Consider the following 22,480-nt stretch of genomic DNA (forward strand, 5'->3'; position numbering starts at 1 on the left):
CAACCACTTACTTACACTTAGAACAGCATTACTTTCCCTTCCCTTGCAGATTGAAGCAAAAATTTTTCTGAGATTTCTAAGGATCACTCTCAGCTTACAGTTCACCCTTTAAGTTCGTGCAGCACATGTAAGAATTTCACACACAGAAAAGTTCTAAAACTTTTAACAGGTCAAAACTATGCTTTGTGGCTCATTTTCAAAGGAAAGTGCTGGTGGGGAATCACAAAAGATTTCAGAAGAGGTCTTGAAGTAACAGCTGTGGCTTAAATTCCCTCTGGGCAGCAGGGAATGGCTAGTAATTCTCACAGCAGCTCTGCTCTACTGAAGTAGATATAAGAGCGTAAACACTTCTACAGAACACTTTGAGCTCCCATTTCTCCACTGTGATGATTGCCAGACATCAGAAAATTGGGAAGTATGGAGCAGTACGTGGGCAGTAGCACAAGTCTTTTATCACAGAAAAGTTAGTTCAACATTATGAAGACTAGAAGTAGAGACTGTCCTGCTGTATTTTTTAAATTACACTAGAAGCTTCTGCTATTCACCAGCCCATATTTTCTCCCAAATCATATTCTGGTGACAGCTGATGTTGAAAGATGGTCAGTCAGATGCAAGTTACTAGAGGGCAAGCTATGAACTTCCTTCCCCAAATGGACGAGCTTTGAGAAGAGAAATAAGATTTCTAAGACAAAAGTAGCTGTAGCAACTTGCATAACATCAAGCACATCCCTGTATATCTGAAGTCACCGGGGAGAGACATCGTGTAAAGGTACAGAGAAGAAGAGCTATGCCCAAATTTACAGAAGCAGTTACATAAGTTAAATCATAGAATTGCTCAGGATGGAAAAGACCTTAAAGATAATTGAGTCCAACCACAACTTCACCACACAACCCTGACTCTAACAACCCTCTGCTAAATCATGTCCCTAGCAGCACATCCAAACACATTTATGTGTTTTTAAAACACATCCAGGGATGGTGACTCAACCACCTCCCTGGGGAGACAGCAACAAGAAAAATCTCTGACAAAAACAACTTAAAATGACTTTATTTCAGTATATTAGCACAATATTTACAAAATCATTTCATGTTTCATAAATAAAAACATTCTTGATAAAGACTATAGATATTTAAAATGTCTATGCATTTATATATACACGCATACATATAAACACGAATGGTGTCATACAGTTGTGAACTTTGGTTTTAATCACTGGTGGGAAAGGGCTGGGCAGATCAATGACTTTTGAAACTCTCACTGTTAAATTTGCACCTCCAAGAAACCCAGAGGAGAGCCCTTAGCAACAGCACACTGGGTTTCTCTCATTTCTAGAGCAATTGATTCTGCAGGCTGTACACAGCTACTGAGTTCTAAATGTTTCAGTAGTACCCTAGTAACAGCCTGGCCTCATCACCACAGAGACACACAACAGATTTGACTGCAATTTCCTTTACAGTAGTTAACGTAAAGCTATTACACGTGCTTGTTGTTTTGTTTTTGTAAGGCAGGATAGCTCAAGAGAATTCCAGTGCGTTTGTTTTGTTTAATTCCTCAACTGTTCTACTTGCAACAAACCAAAAAGAATCATTAACAAGTGAGGGGCAAATCTCAATCAGATTAAATTCCAATATTGAATTGTTAACACAGAGAAATGTCTCCCATCTCTAGGTGGGTCGCTATGACTATGGAAAGACCTGTATTGAGAAGATTCATACACTAAGAGCTGAAATCTGAGAGGAATATTCCCACTGACAAACAAGTAAATTGTATCTGCTTCTTAAACACTTTATCACAAGTAACTCTCTACACTGTGGCCAATTTAACTTCCTTTAGGGAGGGCTGGACCAAGGGCTGTTTCGGTGGTTCAGTACTGCAGCCTTTGCAAGAGGACTGTTAGAGTGAATATTCCAAGATGGGATACTTCAATTTCATTTAGTTGAATGCAAACTGTCTGCACTGAGACTTGGATGGAGCCTGCACGTGGATGTCTGCAACACACAGCCACAGCATGGCTACAAACCCTTCTTTAATAACATCCAATCCTGAAACTTGTTCTAATAGTCAATACCCTTTAAGAAATGGATTTTATTATTACACTGCTGTTCAGCAACAGCTTTCCAAACAAAGTTTTAAATCATTAGGAGAGAACCACGTGTGCCTTTGAAATGAGCCTAGTACAAATGGGAGCTGGGGAGAAGTTTTCTGCAAACTCTAAAAGAAGTCCAAGAGAAGCCAGCTACGCTGGAACAACTCCCAGAACAGCTGTAAAGCACTAAAATCTCATGGAATGTGCAGGTTCTATAAAATCAATCCTATGTGGATTTTTATCTGTGCCACTTACGTGTAACAGCAACTAAGCCTCCTCACTTCTCACCAACTCCTCCTACACAAATTCTATTCTATGCATTTGTGACATAACACAAACACAAATTTGGGTCAGAAATGAAGTAACTCCCATCTCCATTCAAGAAAAGAGATTTAAAAACACTGATAGGACAACTCAATTTTTTCTGAAGCATCAACGTGTTTTACAAATACACTCAGTAAGAGAGCCTGAAACTGATGTGTGGTTCCAGTACCACAAACTCCACAACGTGAACAAACACGTGAACCACATTCAGTGTGAAAATTACTAAATGCTCTGTAATTCCCATGCTGAATTAGGCTCCAAAAGCTGAGCTGCTGCTCAAAGAAAACATAAGAGGCACTGAGAGCTCTCTCGCCAGACTGAAGTATTGGCCACCACAGCATACATGAGTGCTGTCTATTGACGGGAATGTTACCATTCTGTGGAATTAAGATATCTTGGTTAATCTCTTAAGGAGAGCTGGCAGTAAAATCTGCATTTATACAACTTTGTGTCTAAGCATTTTTATATAAAAATTCTGCTGAACGTTGGAAAAAGTATTTGTACAATTCCTGCTTCCTGCTTGTATCACAGACATTACTACCATACCTTGCCCATGCACACAAATAAAGAAAACAATATTCTAAATGGTACTGCAATCTTTGGGCTGAGCAGGCCCATTATCAAAGCAGTGACTGATGATAATTTTGGAAAGTAATACCACTAAGTATACTGCAGGGAGATGCTGTAGTGGGCAAACAGTGCTTTTTATATTCTCACCCTCAACCACACCATATATACCATAACAAAAGAAATAAAGGTCACACTTGGGCAAACACGCACGTCCCTCGCTACTGCTGTGACTATATAAAATTACATCATTTATATCAAAAGCACTTTTGCCACACATGCAAAACAACAAGTTTCCTGAATTTCTTCTCTTTGAGTAGTGCATCTTCAAGGCCACGGCGTATAAACAACGGTGTACTTCTCACACATCACTCATTTCTGCAGTAGCTTCGGTCTCTGTCTTTAATACTGAAAATTAAAGAAGATACAAATATATATATATGATTATTAGTAGAAATATTTTAACCAGCAGCACTTCGAACTGCCCAAGTTACAACTTAAAAGAAAAAAAGCCTTTTTTGTGTTTCCCTCTTTCAAAGTTTTCTCTCGCTTGAATGCTAAGGCAGAGTGGTAACTAATAGGCAACTGCTGTTTCAGTCTCTCCACAACAGCAAAGTGGAGGCTGTGCCTTGGAGTTCCACCTTATGCATAGGAATAAGCTGCAGCGGCTTCCAACTCTGTTTTTACTCCTAACACTGGTTCACTTCCACGTGCCATGTTATGAACTAGTGTTGTTTCAACACCTGATTTATTCCCTGCAGCATATGAGCAAACTTTCAAGGGGCAGTAGAAACCTGAAGTAGGTACAGCTCAAAATGTGCCTGCCTCTAGCATGGAAGTTAGAACCCTTAACTTCCACCTGTAATACATTTTTACTTTTTTTTTTTTTTTTTTTAAAGAAGACATCCATGCTCCAAAGCAGACAAGGCAGTCAGCCCGTCTTAAAAACAAACCTCAGAATGAAATTGATGATTTGCAGTATGAGAGCTTTTGTGAGACCTATCTCAATGCTAAATGCAAAGGCAGGCCTTCATGAGCTTAAAGGAGACTCAAGTGGAAACAGTCATTCTAGAATTGGATCTCCAAGCAAAACACTGCCTTGGCCTTCTGCAGCGAGTGGCAGCTATACTGATCTTATCCTTATCTCACTTCTTGAGAGTTTTGAAAAAAAGAAAGCAATGGACCAGTAAATAGCTGTTTGTTTCCTGATATCAAACCATGGAATTGTCACATCTGAACCATGACCTACTTTCCACTCTGCCTGTCTCCTCCAGTTCATACTGACTGGTACACATTTTCAACAACGTATTTAGCAGATACCAACACGACTGGCCTTCAAACTGTGAGATCATTTCTATTTGTATTCATTTAGAAAGCAATCCTATTGTGCATTGAGATGAATCACACACTTGGCATGAGTACTCACAGGTAACATCTAGCAGTAAGTGGTATTTATAAAGCAGCCTGTTTTTAAGAAATCAGCTGCTGCACCTTGCTCCAGCTATGACCACCCAGTGTATGATTTACTATCATATTGTCAATTCATGCCTTCTAGGTGTGACACAAAAATATTTCAAAGAAATTAGGAGGCTTAATGTGGCCCTGCCCTTTTTCTTGACTAGCAAATTGGCTTTTTTGATGCAGAAGCTTTCAGTTTAAGGTTTAGTGATGCTTCATGACAGGCTTGCTCAGTTTCCAGCAATAAGCAGAACTACCTATAGCATCAATGAGTGGCTCTTTTATCCTACTCCCATTAAAGGGAAGGGCAGAAAAGCATGAGTAAACATCTACTTTAATTTTAAACCTAAGCATCTAACCTAAAATTTAAACTCCTAAGTGAGACCAACCTGATGCTTAATAATATTTAAAATATTAAACAACTTCCACACAAATACAATCACCCATGACCCACAGAAGAGTACATGCATCTTATCAGACTGTATCAACAGAAAAGCAGCAAAGTACTTGACTTCTCACATTTAATCATAACCATACTAGTCAACAGTCCCCTCACCAACCCATCCCCTTCACTGTTTAAAAATATACTTCTTTTTCCCCCCCATCAGAAAAATACATATTTAGAAAAATTCAGAAAGTATTTTCTCTCTGGTCAACTAAATGTGATTTAATTAAGAGCAGCACCTGCACTACACCTCCCCTCCAAGCACTATACTAATTCTAAACATCAAAATCCCCAAGTAAACATTACAATAAATAGCTGAAGATGCAAATTTGACTCACCTTCATTCTAACATCACTCCTTTTGTATCTTTAAAAGCCAAGCAAATGGATTAGTAACAGACCAGACAGAAAGAAATACTTCACAATTAATGTTCAGATTAATTTTAAAATGAATTTTACAATTTGTTACTACTGAGCATGCCAGTTAGTGAACAGAATAGCAGAATGATGTTTTAGTCATCTGTTTCTCACTGTAAGTTTCCTGAATCTTAAGTGCTATCAGAGTTTCCCAATTCAGGGAAATATCAGAACCATAGTTCTGACATTGTTCTGAATGACAGATTTTGCTACAATCACAAGTTTTCCACTAAAATAAATGCTTATAAAGTAGTATTAACACCACCTTTAAAAGGGAAAGGAAAAAAAAAAGTGGGATGGGCACAATACACTGAGGTATTACAATTGTTCCAAAACAGCCCCCAAGTGATGGCACTGGCTAGAAGGAACAGCAGGGTTTGGAAGAACAGAGGGTTTGGAGCTGCAGACATTATTTCAGTGAGAGATCAAACTTACTGACTCATGTATGTCAGTTTACATGGCTCTATCTGCCAGCTCAGTGCTGTTGCACTGGGAGCTACAATTATTTTTCTTAACTACTTCCATAATTAATCCCTTAATTAGAAGGTAAGCCTTGAATATCACCTACCATTTAGTGGTTCTTCTACAGCTTTCTGCAAAACATTTAAAAATATATATATGTATAAAATGTCTTCATGTTTACTTTTGGCTCGCCACAGTTAAATTACTCTAATTGACATATACAGTAAGTAGTGATTCTACAAAAATCAAGAAAGCTGGATGTTAACACAAGTAATGACTAGAATTTTGCCCCAAAATTTAAAATCAATAACTACATTCTCCAGATTACTTTTCCCCATTGTAATTTTTTCCTCAGATGCCACCTCAAGGTGGCAGCAGAAGGTATTGGCAACACTACTTGTGACCCCTAAAACCTACCGGATTATTTCTGCAATTCGATCAATGGTTAGGAATAAAACAGCATGACTAAAAAAAAAAAGTAGCCAAGCAACTGAGTGTCACTTCCTCAGAAGGAAACACACCACAGTTGTGCATTTAGTTTGGTAAATAATCATCAGAAATAATGCAAGCAAATTAGCAATTGGTTAAAATTGGCAGATATCAAAATACGCACCTTTTCCCCCTCAGCCTCAAGAAAGAATCAAGCATCATTTTGTAAGCATGCCCCACGATCAAAATGAAGCCTTCCACCAATGGTAAGTATTCGTTAGTCTTTAGATTACACAGAATAAAAGTGTTTGTTCAAAACTATTTCTCATCTGTTCATTACCTCAAAGCAAAAACGCTGAACAACCCTCAGTGGAAACAAGCAACGCATCCGCACAATTTTCACTGTGACTTCTCTAAGTTGATGGGTACAAATTGTCACCCAAATTCCTCTGACACACCACTAATTTAAACTACAACAAGTGTGTTTTTAGTGGGCAGAGCTTTAGATTTTATTCCCGTCTCCAATTCAGAGTAATGATGTTCATCACATAATACATTACGGCCATTTCTTTAGTTGCCAAATCCTTGCATAAAACTGTCCCACAAAGAAAACAGCTCAAAGAGAAACAGCCACAAAGGATGTTGATATCTCACATGTTGATTTGTAAATCAAAGCTCATTTACAGAGAAAAACTAAGGAAAAAAAAAACCATCTCCTCTTGCTCTGTTTGCCTTCATTTTACAAGAAAACAGGAGCATGTTAAAAGCAGGTGGGATTGCATCCTGACTGAAGTGCATCTGTAATACACTGTTAAGAACGAGCTGAGAAGTGCCATGAGCTTTGTGAACCTCTTCTTTTTCTCTCTTATATATGTATATTTTCTTAAAGAAAAAATGTCAAGTTCCACATACTTCCCTAAGTAAGGTGACAAATACTCTTAAAATACTATTATTTAAATGGGAATGGAGAAAAATCAAAGAATAAATCAATTTCTCTCCATTATCAGCTCTTCTACCTCACTAATAAGACATGTCTTTCTTCTACAGTCTGGTCAGAAATAGAGACCTGAGAATGCATCTCGAATGATGGCTGGCACCTACAAAATGAAATCACTCAGTATGTGTCACACTCCCCACTACAACACAGTTTTATCGATACTTTATATTTGTTCCTTTTCACTTGCTTCTGCAAAACTTCAGAAATAGAAAGTTTACATTCTTGGACCTCTAGGAAATACTATGTCATTCTGTGAAAGTTACTGTTTCAGGAATTATTATTCTAGAAAATGTGTATTCTAGAAAACAGAGAAAATGTGTGAAGATGTGTGAAAATAATCTTTTCTGTTGTTGTAGAAAAAAGTGTTTTCCCATTTGTTCTGTGTGACCTAAAGACAGACACTCTGATTTCAGATTTTCTCATCAAATTAAGGGGCATTAAAGGAAAACCAAAAAAGAGAAAGGCTATTGCATTCGTATAGATGGGAATTCAAGAAAACATCAAGGGTTCTGTACTAAAAGGCCACGAGGAAAAAAAACAAAACCAAAACCCTAAACCTTTCTTATAAGCCACCTATGTAAAAACCGAACAAACGAAATTGTTATGCACTCACCTTAACAGAAAAAAAAAAAACAAACATTAACCAACGGTCTTTATAAATTCATGCCTAAGAGTGCACTGTAAAGACACCAAACTCCCATTCACATTCACCACCTTTTTGTGACATCCCTTCAAACTCTGAGCACAACACTCCATAAGGGTTGCAATTACAGTACTGAAGACGCACTCAATAGGGACAATGAAGACCACCAACTCACTCAACATTAGACATCTGTTACACAGCCAGAACTTTTGCTTGCTACCAACCTGGTCTGAATTCGAACTAGTGAAGAAAGGCTCAGTATCTCACTAAAATCCCCTGAGCCATCTAGTCACCCCAAATTTATTAATTTTAAGCTTACCCTTGGAGTTTGATGATCTTTCATTCTGGAACCTATAACAACAAAAATTTTTTTAAAAGGAAGAACAAATGATCAACCAAATAAAAATATCTAACGGTTTAACTTGGAAGAGCAGCAACACAGAACTGCAGCTTCCTCTGTCCGTATCTATTTAATACTACCTCTGAATTCCAAAAGCCTCTAAGTGCTCCTCTGTTTAGGAACCAAATATTTATGTGCAATCTACTATTTCACTGAAGACATTCAGCTATAAAAATGAGTTACACTACATATTTTTCTTCGTGCTTATTTTATACAAGCTTTGTAAATGGCTCAACATAAAAAAAAAAAGACTTTCACTGCTAAAAGGCTTTGCCTCATGTTCTGTCTTCATCTCAGTTACCAGATGTTGCATCTTCTGCCTTATATTCTTCTTTAATAGAATCCCTCCTGGTCTCAGGGCCTATTATTTCTAACCATGCCAAACATGGTGTGTACATACTGAACTGGGAAGATCACATAATTCACTGCAGGCTAGGTGACTGTACAAACCAGCTCAACTCTGGAAGCAATGCATCTTCAATTGTGTAGTTCTGAATCCAAACTGACAAGCTGTTTGAAGAGCCTTCATTCACAGCTTGAAGCAAACAAAGCTTCTCTGCTCTCTCACACACAAATTATAAAGTCCACATAGTGTTACGCTGTGGTGCACCAGCTTGGAGATGTCTGTACCACATTCCATCACACAGTGTTGATATGCTTTATGCTTACTTAGCAGGCCTGACTGGATTTCATACCTTCAGGTCTTTCCTCTTTTTGAAATCTGGGGACCAGACCAGTTTCTGAAACAAAGCGTTGCTATTTTTTCCTCTCGGCAATAAGCACAAGAAAACCAGGATTCACTGAAACAAGAGGTCCTCGTTCAAACTGCTCTTATTTTAACCTACATCTAAACTGTGGAAATCATTAGGTAGATATTGCTTCTTCAAAATTCATATCCTGCACGTATCTACAATAAGCTGCTATCTACACCACTCAGTAACCCTTTCTACAGAGTTCTTGAAAGTCTTTTGCTCTTTCAGAGCTAACCTTCAGCTAGGCAGCTGTGTAAATGCAGAGCTTAAACTGAAACACACTTGTTATAAGTGTTGGCTTCCCTAATATGTCTGAAGTTTTATTTTTTACTCAAGATACTCCACCATCTCTGTGAAACAAAAGCCAACTTAGTCAACTTTCCAGTGTAGTTTTTTTTTTTTTTTTTTTTAAATTTAAACTACGTAATTGTGAAATCTAAAATAAATAAAATTAGCGCAGAATATTGGATGCTACTTACAACTATAGACATAAACCAGAGCAAGAAGATCCGCAACAGCCATAACAACTAAGCCGGCAATTACAACGGACAGGAGGACTGAAGGACAGGCTGTTAAAAAAAAAAAGAAAAGAAAAGAAGCATTGTATCAACTGACAAATAACAAACTTTGGAGAAATAAATGCTCAAATAAATAGGCTCGATAAAAACAGAAGTGATCAATTTCTTTCAACGCCCCCCCCCCCCAACTACTTCTGCATCTTTCTAAGGCCTTAAAGGGGGACGCAGCTACTACCTGTGAAGTGATCCTGGGATGGGCTCCATCTAATGACACCTGAAGGTCACTGAGCTGAACTTACAGCAAAAGAGCTAACATCTACTCTTTATGACCTGTGAAAGCATCCTCCTGAAAAGAGTGTCAATTTCTCTTTGAGCACAATAAAACCATCCCCCATTTTGATCCCCCTAGAACATAACACTTCACCTATCAGGAATCTCCTACAGCTCTATTTCACTTTTACATACTACTAGACAACGTTTAGGTGCTCCTCACAAATATTTCCATAAATATTAAACAAAAGACTCAAATCAAAGTTCCATTGAAAGGTCCATCATTTCGCTCAGAATGGAGAAATCTTTAGAACCCATTGCAAAGAGAAATTTTTCCTTTAAATCTCCAACCAGATAAATGATTAAAAATGTCTTCATGAAGCAATAAATCAGATGTACCAGTGCCTTGAATGAACCTGAGTATGTATACTACAACTAAACACACAGCTAAGGATAGCTAATTCTAAATTCACCCTCCCCTCAGTAGCTGGATTTTCTGTGGTCTTTCGGGTAGGGAGGACAAAAAAGGGGTAGAACAAAGGAAAGGGAACAGTTGGTGCTTGTTTACATCAATGGTTGATTTTCTCAGAGCTAAAACAAGATGTCAGCCACTACTAGGCTTAAATAGTTCAAGAATGCTTCCAAGTTTACTCTTCCTGTATTTACCTTAAGTGGCTAAACGCCACCTCCCAATTCAGTTACAATTTCCATACATGCAGAGATTAACAACAAATTTCTGATTTATTTGTTAAACATTAGGAAACAGTTATAGCTCCATTTGGGATTTATTTGTTTTGTTTTTAAGTGCTTTAGGTCTCAGTGATAAAGGTCAGTGGTTGTTTCAGGTGATTAAGGGTTCAATTAACTACTGCAAAAACTAAAACAATTCAAAAAAAAACTATTTTTAAGGTAATTGCTCATAAAATGCAGTCATGTCAGATATACTACTGAAACTATAACACGATAGTGCCTTTAGGCCACTCTTCTTTCACCACATAAAAGGGCATTAACAAAGTAGCCCTATTCACATGAATTACTTGCTAACATCCAATGTACTTAAGCTATTTTTATAGTATTTTTGTGTTAGAAATAAACACCAGGTACAAATAAAAGTAAAAAGACACTTTCAGAAGATAGCTTGCTTACCTGAGACAGACAGTGCAAAGCCAACCACAGCAACTATGTAACCCACAACTTGAAAGCCCATCAGAGCATATCCTTTGTGTGTTAGATCATCCAGAACTGGAAAAGAGGGGGGGGGGGGGGGGGGGGGGGGGGGTAAAAAAGAAACTTATCATTTTTAAAAGTTTCAGCTACAGAGATACAGAGGTAGGTCATTCACACAAAGAAAACCCAGGTTCTCCTAGATCCCAAACTCAGCCAGTCGGAGCAGGGAAAAAACTGTGCAAGTTATTCAGGGATCCTGCATTATGTGTGTAAGTTAAACATTTTGTTTTGAGATACCATAAACCAGCATGCTATCATAGCATCTACGATCTACTTATAAAAAAGTGAAATAGTATGCAGATTATGTGAATTATGGAGGGGATACTCAGTTATTTTACCAGAACGTTCTCGAGTTGGTGAATAAAAAACACTTACCCATTTTAAATATAGAGTACTGAAGCACCATCAGCATCCCAGCAGGTAGTATGGTAAAAGCAAGACCAATTTGATTCATGCTAATACTGCCATCTGCAAACAGTTGTACAGAAATTAGAAAAACAGAAATCCTTCATTCAAATAAAGCACGAAGTAAAAATGGAGAACATCAAATTTTCAGGGTCCTCAAAGAATCCCAGTTCCCCTAATATTTATCCCAGTCAGCAGCACAGAAAATAGAAAACAGTTTGGAGTCTGCATCCCCTCCCCACAAACACTTAGGAAGGCCTGACATTCCCAGTGCTGTTTCTATTGTATTCTAGAGTTTTCTTCATTGCAAAATTAGTAGGTGGCAGTTAAGAGATGGCAACTAACTTCATACAACAGTATGGAAGAGACGGATCTGTGCTCTTATTCCCTTAACCTAGGAAGGCAAATTTGTTACGCTTACCTTGGATAAAAAGCACGACAGCTACAACAGCAATGACTGTGAAGATGCTACATGCCACAGTGATGTGCTTTTTCTTCTTACGTACAGTTTCACATTTTAATGCTTAAAAATAAAACCAAAAGAAAAAGTGTGAGGACACTGATCAGACATACAGATTATCACACAAAAATACGCACGTTGTTATAGGACTGTTTTCATCAAGAACTCCTAAAACTGTAATTACCATTGAAAGTTCATCTACTTTCATTGTTTGATATGGTCAATACGGCCTACTAAGATAAGTGAAACCTGGGACCACCGTTTTAGTTAGAATTCTTAATTCCACCTTCAGGTGCAATGCTATCAAAATAACTCTGGGCCATGGTGCAGGTTAATTCAAGAAGGTGAATTATTGATATTTAATTAATACTATAGCAGATTTATTACTCTGGTAAGCGTCAAACATGGATTCAGAAATTCTCTTCCCAGTGACGCCATGCAGTCTTGGATGTGCAACAGGGTGATATTCCTGTCTCACCAGAATGTTTTGGGGGTGAGTAGGTAAGAATGATCTACATATAGCTGCCACCTCAGCAATGGTTGATTCCACTGAAGGCTTTCAAACCAGTAGCACTTGGGAAGTCTTTAGAAAAGAAGGAACAGTACAAATACATATATACCATGCTAACCAGCTGCATCTGTGCTTTTCCCTGCCTTAAGCAGGAAAAGTAACAAAATAGGCTGCAAGCTTGAAAATTCATTTACCAACAGTCTTGGTATATGATAAAGTCAGTAATCTCTAGCAGGGAACAAATACAGTAAATAACTTCAGAAGAAATAACAAGGAGCGTGTATAAAATTAACATCCTCCTCACCATGTTAAACAACATCAGACTACTAGGATAAAATAGTTTAGAGGGTATACACGACAAAATTTTATTTACAGATGGGTTACCAAATGTTGTTTCTTGCAACTAAAACTCATCCATCACATTCACATTGTCTAACAGAACAGGGTCCCAGCCACACTCCTAAATAAGACCACCATTTAAACCAGCAACTTAATTTGAAGAGTAGCAGCAGTAGGAAAAAAATCCTGCATACATGTGCTAGAAACTGCTATTCTTTCATATTACAGATACACTTGACAAGGAAAGTTAAACTCAAATGCAGAACTAAGTAATGGGTACACTACTCAATTCCTCAAAGTTAACCCTGGAGGAAAACCAAACTAACAGAAAAACCCCAAACAAACAAGAAGAACACTTTCTACCACCCCCCCCAAAACATGTAATTCATGGTAACACACAGAAAGAAACACGCAGTTTACTAAATACATTTGTTCTAAATACAGTTAAAGGTACAGCACAGCATCACTGGATTCACAGGTTAATTAAAATACTGCAAAGTAAAAGGGAAAAAAAAGAGTAAGTACACCCACAGTTAATTAGTTGGAGGTTGTAGGTTTGCTTTTCCCCAGAGAAGTCAGAGCTTGCAATAAAACCAAGCAGGCTCAACTTAACTCCTGTAAAACGATTGCTTCTCCATGGATACATATCCATGGTTATCCTAGGACAACTATCGCTTTGCTCTCAAAATGCTAAAAATGTGCTAGTTCTGGTACAAATGACAGTTCCAGAACATATCACAACAGATCAGAGTCTTAAATCACTATAAATAATAACAAGGAGAAAAAAAATAAATAAATCAGGAATCTAACATTCTGGAAATAAAGTCATTAAGATCTCTACGTATTGATTTTTAACCTTCGACCACAGATGGACCTTTGAAGGTTCACTCATCACTTTTAGAGGTTCATGAGAAGTTACCAAAGCAAAATATATCTAGATAACTGAACGTGATAACTATAAATCATTCTGAACATGATTTTCTATCATTTCCTATGGACTTGACTCAAAGCAGAAGCTTGCAAACCGAAAGAGGCTGAAAAAGCTCAAAGACTGATGTAACAAATTATACCTCAGGGAACTCTACATGTTGGACACTGTTGTGTGAAGAATGCCAAGGATTTCTGACACAGACAGATGCACTGCCTCTGAAAACTTCTAACAAAATCATTGATGTTAGTGTTAAAATTATAACTCTGCCAGTGCCAAGAAATTAATGTATAATTTCACATGAAGAGAGAATGAACTTCCCCTAACATTGATTTTACAACCATAAAATGAAGATATTTTTGCTTCCAATCATTCAGTATTGTCAAGGTGAACCAACAGTGAAATAATGCTTCCTTGCTTTAATCTAGGACAGTAGATTATCAACTTCCATATGTGCAAAACAAAGGTTCTAGTTTGAAACAACACTGGCAGCAAAAACATTACCATACAGCAGACTAGCTCTGTTAGAACCAGACCTTTTAGGCTGTAATATCTTACCTTCAACAAATAAATGTAAATAACAGTTTGAGTGATCAGGAGATTCCAGAAGAAACCAAACAATTATTTGACAAAGCTTAGATAGTACTCCACTGTGTATTATCTGGATCAATTCTACTACACATTCTTCTAGATTTAGACACCACCTTTCAACCTGCAGATGCCTTCACATAAGCAATAGGAAGACAAATAAATCAATAGCTGCAAAGAATTAAAGAGTCAGTACTCACCAATAACACCTAACTGAGCCCAGCAAAGAGCAATAATGAAGACCAGCAACGCTGAGATGACAATACTTTGGATTAGGTCGAACTGTCGTTCTAGAGAATAAACAAAGAAAAATGGTAGGAGGAAAACAAACACACAAAAATTGCTAGCTCTGCACGTATTGCACCTTTTTTGGCTATCCTCTAGGCTGTTTAAGATGGTATTTAATAGTTAGCCTGTTATAAGTCTTAATGCTATGAAAGCTGTGACTTTTACCTACATAATTTTCACTCCAGTCTTGTGTGACAACCTATTTTTTTTCCAGTATCTCTACTCACTGTAACATTTGCAAACTGGAGGTCCTAAACTCCAGTGCAATGGAAGTTATGTTTATAATATTGTGTGGCAGCACAAGCTAGCTTGCTTTGGAACTGCCAAATAACACAGAAAAATTGTGTATTTGGCTAACTGTGGAAGTTAGGCAAGAATAACATCCAATATGATGCCTCCCCAGCTGCTCTACTCTATTCCCAACTGCTACAATTCCTGAAAAACGTCCAGACGTGATGAGGAACCAGCCTACGTTAGAGGGAAACACTGCTTCGTTAATTTTAGAAATCACTCATTTTCCTTCAAGTCTTCCAATCATCATCCTTTTAGCTTTGCTCGCCCCGTGCATTTTGGACGCCTTCGGGTTGTTCAGTCACTCGTGCTGCAAGACCGTGCAGGCCACCATCCAACATGCAATTCTGAAAACATCTCCATTGAACTGGAAAATGCAGTTGATTCCAGCGTCTCTGCAGATAACGTCATTTAAACTTACACATCGAAAGCCAAAGTTGTCTTCTCTTACATTATACTTGCCACTGCTCCTCTGCCTCCACACTCACTTGCAAAGAAATGGCTAATCTTCATTTAGGTGCATACTCCTTGCACTTACTCTCCACATTCATTTCAAAACTCTACCTGCAGCTCCAGAAACACGGGAATTAAAGTAGCAATACCTCACAACTCCCAATGGCAAGTAATACCTTGAGGACAGACTGAAATTCGTAAGTTCCATAGAGAGCAAGTTTAAGTAAAAATTGAAGACTTAATTATGTAGAATTTTTTTGGCTCGACTGTTCTGTTAAAGACAAGATTCACATTTCTAAAGCAACAGTAATACCTAAAAGGAAGGAAAGCATTATTTCATGGTAAGACAATACTTTTCCACATGAAATCCCTGCTTCCAGCCCTTCCCCTCCTCCCTCCCTCCCAAAATGAATACCTACATGCAAAGGTATATGAATTTTTGCAGATTATTTGAAATGGGATAGTAAAAATCAGCATGTGAAAGGTATGCATTTCAGGGATACTTTATCCTTATTAGCAAGTCTTACTTCTGCATTTGACTTCTCCCAAATTTTTGGCTAAGACAGCCTTCTGGCTCACATCCTGCCATTCACATTTCTCACCCTGCGTTAACACTCACACCCAGCATAAGGAAATGATTCTTACAACAGCAGCTGTTGCAATCCAGTGCAAGTTACCATAATACCAAGACATGGCACGTGTTACCTGGACTCACGCCACTACATTATGCTATTGCCACAGGGAATATATAACTCTAGTACCAGGCAGCATATTTCCCAACAAATTAGAATTTGCCTTGCAGTAATGACCTCCTATTAGTAATAACATAACTGAGGCAACGGGCTTCAGCAGAAACTCAGTGCAACTGTGGCACTGACACAGAGATCAGTCCTCAAACTGATCAAACATCAGGAAAGCAAGTCTGCAGCCCTCTGGTGCCAATAAACACCTCTTAGTATTGGTCTTAAGCTGTACTGTTTTGTGCTAAGACACTACAGGAATGTATCTTTGAGAACATCTAGTGCTACTAATTCACTGGGACTACAGACCACCTTAAGAAACAGGCTCTGTAGCCAGCATGGGCTTATAAAACCCAGGAGTTCAATCTCTGGTTAAACAAGCCAAAGAAACTGACGTTGGTACAGGATCCCAAGAATGGAGCTCTGCGGTACCATAGTCAAGGCAGCAGATGGAAACGTGGATGCTATGACAATTATTACAGTTTTTGCTTCCATAGGAAACATATAAGATATACCACAGTTACAACATAAACACAAGAAAACTAACAAAAGATACTACGGGCAGAGAAATGGAGGAACATGTCAACTTTCTTATGGCGAAAAAAACCTCACCTAACTCATTACATTACAGCTTTTTGCTTTATGTGCATTTTCAAAGAAAAGACATCAATATTGAATAGCAACTTGACCGCAGTGTTGCCATCCTTTGGATAAACCAAACCCTACAGGCAAGTCTTGGTGACAGAGCTCAATGCAAAGGAATTACTCATGAATTGAAAGCAAACAGATCTACAGGCTGAGAAGTAGCACCACTTGCAGGTGGCATTACCACCTACTTTAAACACACAGAGAGGCAGCCACAAAGCCTGCTGGTACATGCTAGGATTTCAGGCTGCAACACAGGAGCACCAAGCGTGGGCAAGTCTCGGAGTCCAAAAGCACTCTGGGTATGGAGATGCTCAGAACATTGCTGGGACAAGCAACATGCAAATAGAACAGCTCAACACATTTTCTTGCTAACACGTTCCACTTAATCCAGTGCTTCACAGAACTCAAACTTCTGGCTAAAAACATATATTTTTTTTTTTGAAAGCCCACATAAGGAAGCCAGCTCCAAATTAATGAGACTTCCAGACTCAGCAGGGAGCGGGAACTCATGCAGTAGAAACCACATTCTTTTGTGGTTAATATCCTATGAAGATACTTGCTCAGAAAAAAGTGTGGCATGAAAACCTTGCTCACTTTGCCACCCAGTTCCTATGAGCATGCTTTCTGCAAAGTGGACAATAGTTGGCTCTAATAACATCGCCTCTATAAAAACCATTGCAAAGCATTGGTAATAACAGTGTGAGCTGACTGCTCAGAAACAAGAGTGGAGACTAACTCAAAATGGCTGTTGCTCACCAGCCCACTTCTAAGCTCCCCTCCTGTACTGTACCTCCTCCTCAGAAGTCTCTCTAAAACAAATTCCAGAAGATTATGCAGAAGATGTTAAACAATGGAGCAAGGAGCTGTTTTACCTTCAGTTAAGCCCTCAGATACAAAGAGTAAATTCAAAATATTTTCTAGTATATTCTCTAAAAGCTATCATAAGCTTGCAACTAGAAGTTCTTCACTAACCACACTTATCCACTGGTGTTGGAGGTTTTTCCTCGTCGCAACTGTCAACTAGAAAATGAAATTAGAAAAGTTACATCAGTTTCCTGCTTTGTAGACTTTATACCTCTTTTAAGTTCTAAGCATAAAAGCTAAAAAAAGTCCTAAAAAACCCCAAACAATAATGAAATCGCATCCTGTATTATATGCAATATTTTATGAAAATAATCACTGACCTCTCTTACAAGTGAAGAAAAAAAAAAAAAAAAAAAAAGGTGGCAGTACTCCTCTCAGTTTATTTCAGGATTACATCTGTTTTGCAATGCATACGATTAACTCTATAATTAGGCCCAGCTGTAAACTACACAGATGTCTGTAGCAGGACATAAGTAGCATCTGCTTGATATTCAGAGATAGTTTCAGCATTTGTCACTCAGTTAAGAGCAAAAAAAAATATAATATATATATATATAATATATATATCCTAAGACAATTCCACAGTGGACAAGTAAGACTCCACATGTACATGCTATGTATGTACATGCTATGCACGTGCAATGCGTTCAGTTCTGAAAAACCTTCCAGCAGCAAGAAAAAAGTGTGCTGCACAGAGCAGATAAACAATACACACATCCAGTGCAAACCACCTCTACCAGAACACTTGACAGACTGAATGCATATAGTAGATACTGTTATTCATCAGCTAAGGCACTACAGCACATGGGCAGCATCAGGCAGGAGAAGGTAAAATGGCTCACAAACAAGAAAGCCATTGTTTGGTCACCACTGTTTTTAATCTAACATTGTCCAAAGAAAACGTTTAATGCTAGATAATCCTAACGATTTGGCAGCTAGCAGTACCGTTTCCAACCTCACCAAAAAACAGTGTGCCTTTAGATCAAGTTTTAGAGTTCTTACGAAAACTTTCTATTAGTTCTACTCATAATTTTTTTCCAACACAGCTAAAGACTGCAAAATGTAATGCATCAAACATACGATCTCTGCTGCCACTCTGATGAATGTATCCATCCCAGTATTACAAAGATATTAAGAATATGTTTCAATATGTAACATAATAACTGAAGGGTGCTAGAAACATCACCAACTATATAGCATAAAAGATGTGGGAAAACAAATTTCGTCAGATCTGACAGATAATCTTCAGCCATTACTACACAGTCATTAATTTCCCTTTCCCATAAAATCTTGTCTTTCACTCCCAGCAGATCACGTAAAAAACGACAGACAACTCACCCATACGAGTTCTAAGTTCCATCTTTGTTTCTCCTTCTCTGTTTAATTCTGTTACTTCACAACTGTAATTTCCATCCGTTGCTTCTGCATTTTTAAGTTGTAGTGAGGCAACACCCTTAGATAAATCCATCTTCGAAAGGAAGTTAGCTGATGGAACTGACTCATGCCTGTAAGTCTGCTGTTCTGGTCCACTAAAAGAAAAAAATACTTGTCCTTGTCTCTTCCATGAAACATGCATGCTGCTGTCATTGTTCTCCTTTAGGTTAATCACAATGCAAGGTAAAACCACTGTATCATTACAGGCATATTTTTCAACAAAATCTACTGCATTAAACACCAGCTGGGTGGAACCTGGAAAGAAAAATGAAGATGGACACATTCAGCATTAGTTCTTAATACGCAAGAGATGAAAGAAACAGAAGAAAAAGCATAGCAACGTGAGACTTGGGAAAATAGAAACTCTTCCATTGAAATAAGAAGAAAAACCCTGCTTTAAGGAAGTAACAAAAGAAAAACATCCATGTAACATGCAGATATCAAAGTCGATCATGAATTAATAATAGTAATAAGACTTCAGGCTGCCACCTTGGACACTTCCCCAAAAATGCCATGCAGAGAAACACTGCACTGAGGCTTGGTTTCTGCACTGCAAGCACGTAACACTGACCACAAGCAGTTCCAACGATGTTCCAATTCTTGCTGCTGAGCACACAGCTATCTAGAAATGGAAGTGCAGCGCCATCCACTCCACAAAGCATCCCTTACAGCTCATTAAGGACACTGGGAAACGTTTCTACCTCTATACTTCTCAGAGAAGGAAGGCAAGGCAGCTTAATGGAAAAAAAAAAAAAAGTTGCCATTTGTTTCTCTCTCCAGGTGGAGCCAAAAGCCTGCAGATTGAGCACATTTCTTTCATTTCCCCTTTCTGCCCATTGGAGGAGTGTACATGAAGTAACATGCAAGACACAATTCTTAGCATTTGAGCATACAGCAAACAAAACTGAAAGTAGAATTTATAACAATAGGTTTCCTGTTTTATAAACCACTGTAATTAATGCATCTAGCAATATCATCTAGTGGAAAAAAAAAATATATATATATATATATATATCAGTGTTATCATTTTATTGCTCCCATTTCTAACCTTTTTCTCCCCCCACAATTCTAAAAGGGTATTACTAACCACTGTTTCAAGAAGGACTCAAAATCAATGCTGAGATTCGATCTGAAGATCCATTCATCAGTTCTCGAGATTAACAAGAAGTATAAGGCCAGCATTACACCAGGGATCCAAAGAAAGGTTAAATGAATTAGCCCGATTGCCAAGTACAAAGGCTTTCAATTCTTCCTTCCCAATATTTTCAATCATTCATACAAAACCACAGCTCAGTTCAACAGTAGCCGCTCCCGGAATTCCCAGCAGCAGTAATCATTCAGAAGTCTGACTATATTTGCCTGATAAAGCCCAAAGGTGAGAAAAGACTGCTGCTTATTGTAAGGCAACACCACCCCTAACTGTAAGCAGGCTCATGTGCACCTGCAGTGAGTCAGATCAGTGACTTAGAATCACAGAATACCCCGGGTTGGAAGGGACCCATGAGGATCATCAAGTCCCGATATTCACACATCTGATTCAGACACAGTCTTCGTTTTCTCAAACCAGTCAGAGGTTACTACTGACTTAACAGAGCTTGTAATTAACAGATTAGGGTAGTATGGTCAGGTTGCGGTTGGACTTGATGATCCTTAAGGTCTTTTCCAACCTGAGCAATTCCATGATTAAACACGCACCGTACATAACAGCACTTTACAACGAATTAATATTCCTCCATCTACACGTTATGCTGCATGTTTAGCCATGTAACTAAAAAAAAACCAAAAACAAACAAACAAACAAAACCTAACAAAAGCAGAAAAAAAAGAAAATCAACCCCAAAACTGTACCCAAATCGAATACGATGGACTGGGACAAGGATTTCTACCAGAAAGGATAAGTACACACAGTTAGAAGCTCTCGAGCTTCCACTGTCCTTCTAGGAATGGACTTTAAGCCTACAATAATTTAACTCCGTAGTAAATTTCTTATTAATTTTTTTTTTGTTTTACTCCCCTTTAGAGCTCACACGTTCGCAGGACGAATCGACACCCCGCACCGGCTCCATTTCAGCGAGAAAAGCGATTTTCAACTAAAGGAAACAACTCAACCATCTCAGCGTTCACCACAGCCGATACACTCCAATCCTTTTGAAGGAGCCGTAAGAAACCGACCGCGATTTCTGCACGGGGCGGCGGGCAGCAGCCGACACCCGGTTCCGCCCCAGTTCGGCGCATCCCGGCTCCCAGCAGCTCCCCGCCGAAGCTCCCGGCCCCTCCTCCCCACAGTCTCCCCTGGGTAGCGGCCGCGCCAACCCGCCTTCCTCACAGCAGAGCCCCGCGTCAAAGGCCGAGCGGGGGGGGTCTCCGTCCCCACCTACCTGCGCCCAGGACGGCAAAGAACGCTCCTGCGGTCAGTAGCCACATGGCGGAACGCCAGCGGGCAGCACGGCCGATTACCGACCGACCTCCAGAGCCGCCGCCGCCGCCGCAGCGGGAAAGCGGACGGGCGGGAAAGGCGCAGCCGCGCTGAGAGCGGGGCGGGACTGATTGGCCGGGGCGGCCTCTGTGTTGAGGGGCGTGGCAAGCCGCCCACTAGCCACCGATGCTCGCTAACGGCGGCTCTGCTTAGGGGAGTAGTCAAGTCTCGCTATTTGCCAGGCTGTGACCCGGGCGCAATTTTTCCCCTCCCGCCCTTCCTAGGAAACTGGGAGTTGCCCGCGGGAGCGGCTGAAGCTTAGAGCTCCGTAGGTGTGTTTTTCACACGAGCGTCATCTCCTAGTTTCATCGTCCCGTCCCTCCAGCTCTGCGGTGGCGGCTCGCCATCCCCCTTCGCACCGCGGGGAGCCGGAGGCGGCGTGGGCGGGCCGACTTGGCGGAGATGCCGGCTGTGCTGACCAGCGGCGGACTGCCAGCGCCCCGCCCGTTGTCAACTGGGCGCTGTGAGGACGAGCAGTGAGGGGCCGAGTTAAAAGACGAAGAGATTTACGAGCCGTTCTCGTAGCAGCCCGTTTGGCAACACCGCTCGGTCAAAAGCCGAAAGGACGCAGGCTCTCTTTCAGTCCTTCCTGCGTTGGACACGTACTGCTCACTGCAACCAGCCTCATGTAATGAGAGAGTTGTCCTGAGAGGTTTGGAGCTATTAATGTATAACTCTTTTTTCAGCCCTGAGTGTTGGGGAAGTGTGAAAACAAAAAATAAACCGGCTGTTGGATATATTTGGGGAACACATGCGTAAGCACATATATAAATATATATATGTGTGTGTGTGTGTGTGTGTGTGTGTGTGTGTGTGAATGTTGTAAGAAGCCCCAAAGTTCAATGGAGGATGAGTTAGTGGAAGCCAGGGCAGAATCAAAATGCTGTGGGAAACTCTGTGAATTCCCATTAATGTCTCATCTTTGGGTATTTTTTTAGCTGTAACATGAATGTTGGTTTGGAAGATGCTTTTGTTATCCCTTTTTAGAGACTTCCTGCATCCTCCTCATGTCTTCCCCCAGTCCTCTCCATATGATTAGTGGACAGACGTCTCTGCCTCG

The 22,480-nt window shown here is 39.5% G+C and overlaps 1 protein-coding gene across 8 annotated transcripts; it reads right to left on the reverse strand.

Annotated features, from left to right (window-relative positions):
- Positions 1–1,021: 1,021 nt before the first annotated feature.
- Positions 1,022–21,482, reverse strand: CD47 (CD47 molecule). Of its 8 annotated transcripts, none has more exons than XR_007380660.1 (12): positions 19,516–19,875; positions 18,849–19,199; positions 17,619–17,666; positions 14,427–14,516; positions 11,822–11,923; positions 11,371–11,463; positions 10,915–11,010; positions 9,460–9,549; positions 8,148–8,179; positions 5,866–5,995; positions 5,220–5,247; positions 1,022–3,386 (listed from the first exon to the last, which is right to left on the reverse strand). XR_007380660.1 is itself a non-coding variant. In XM_048966261.1 (12 exons), exons 1-11 carry the CDS (start codon positions 21,366–21,368, stop codon positions 5,222–5,224), a joined length of 999 nt encoding a protein of 332 aa, XP_048822218.1. In that variant the 5' UTR covers positions 21,369–21,482; the 3' UTR covers positions 1,022–3,386; positions 5,220–5,221. The 8 variants fall into 8 exon arrangements, 6 of the variants coding, with proteins under 6 accessions (XP_048822218.1, XP_048822191.1, XP_048822244.1 ...); XM_048966261.1 differs by lacking the exon at positions 19,516–19,875 and adding an exon at positions 21,323–21,482 and having other exon boundaries at positions 5,866–5,890; XM_048966234.1 differs by having other exon boundaries at positions 5,866–5,890; positions 19,516–19,874.
- Between the last annotated feature and the right edge of the window lie 998 nt (positions 21,483–22,480).

The sequence above is a fragment of the Lagopus muta genome, chromosome 1 (assembly GCF_023343835.1).
Source record: "Lagopus muta isolate bLagMut1 chromosome 1, bLagMut1 primary, whole genome shotgun sequence".
Lineage (NCBI taxonomy): Eukaryota > Metazoa > Chordata > Aves > Galliformes > Phasianidae > Lagopus > Lagopus muta.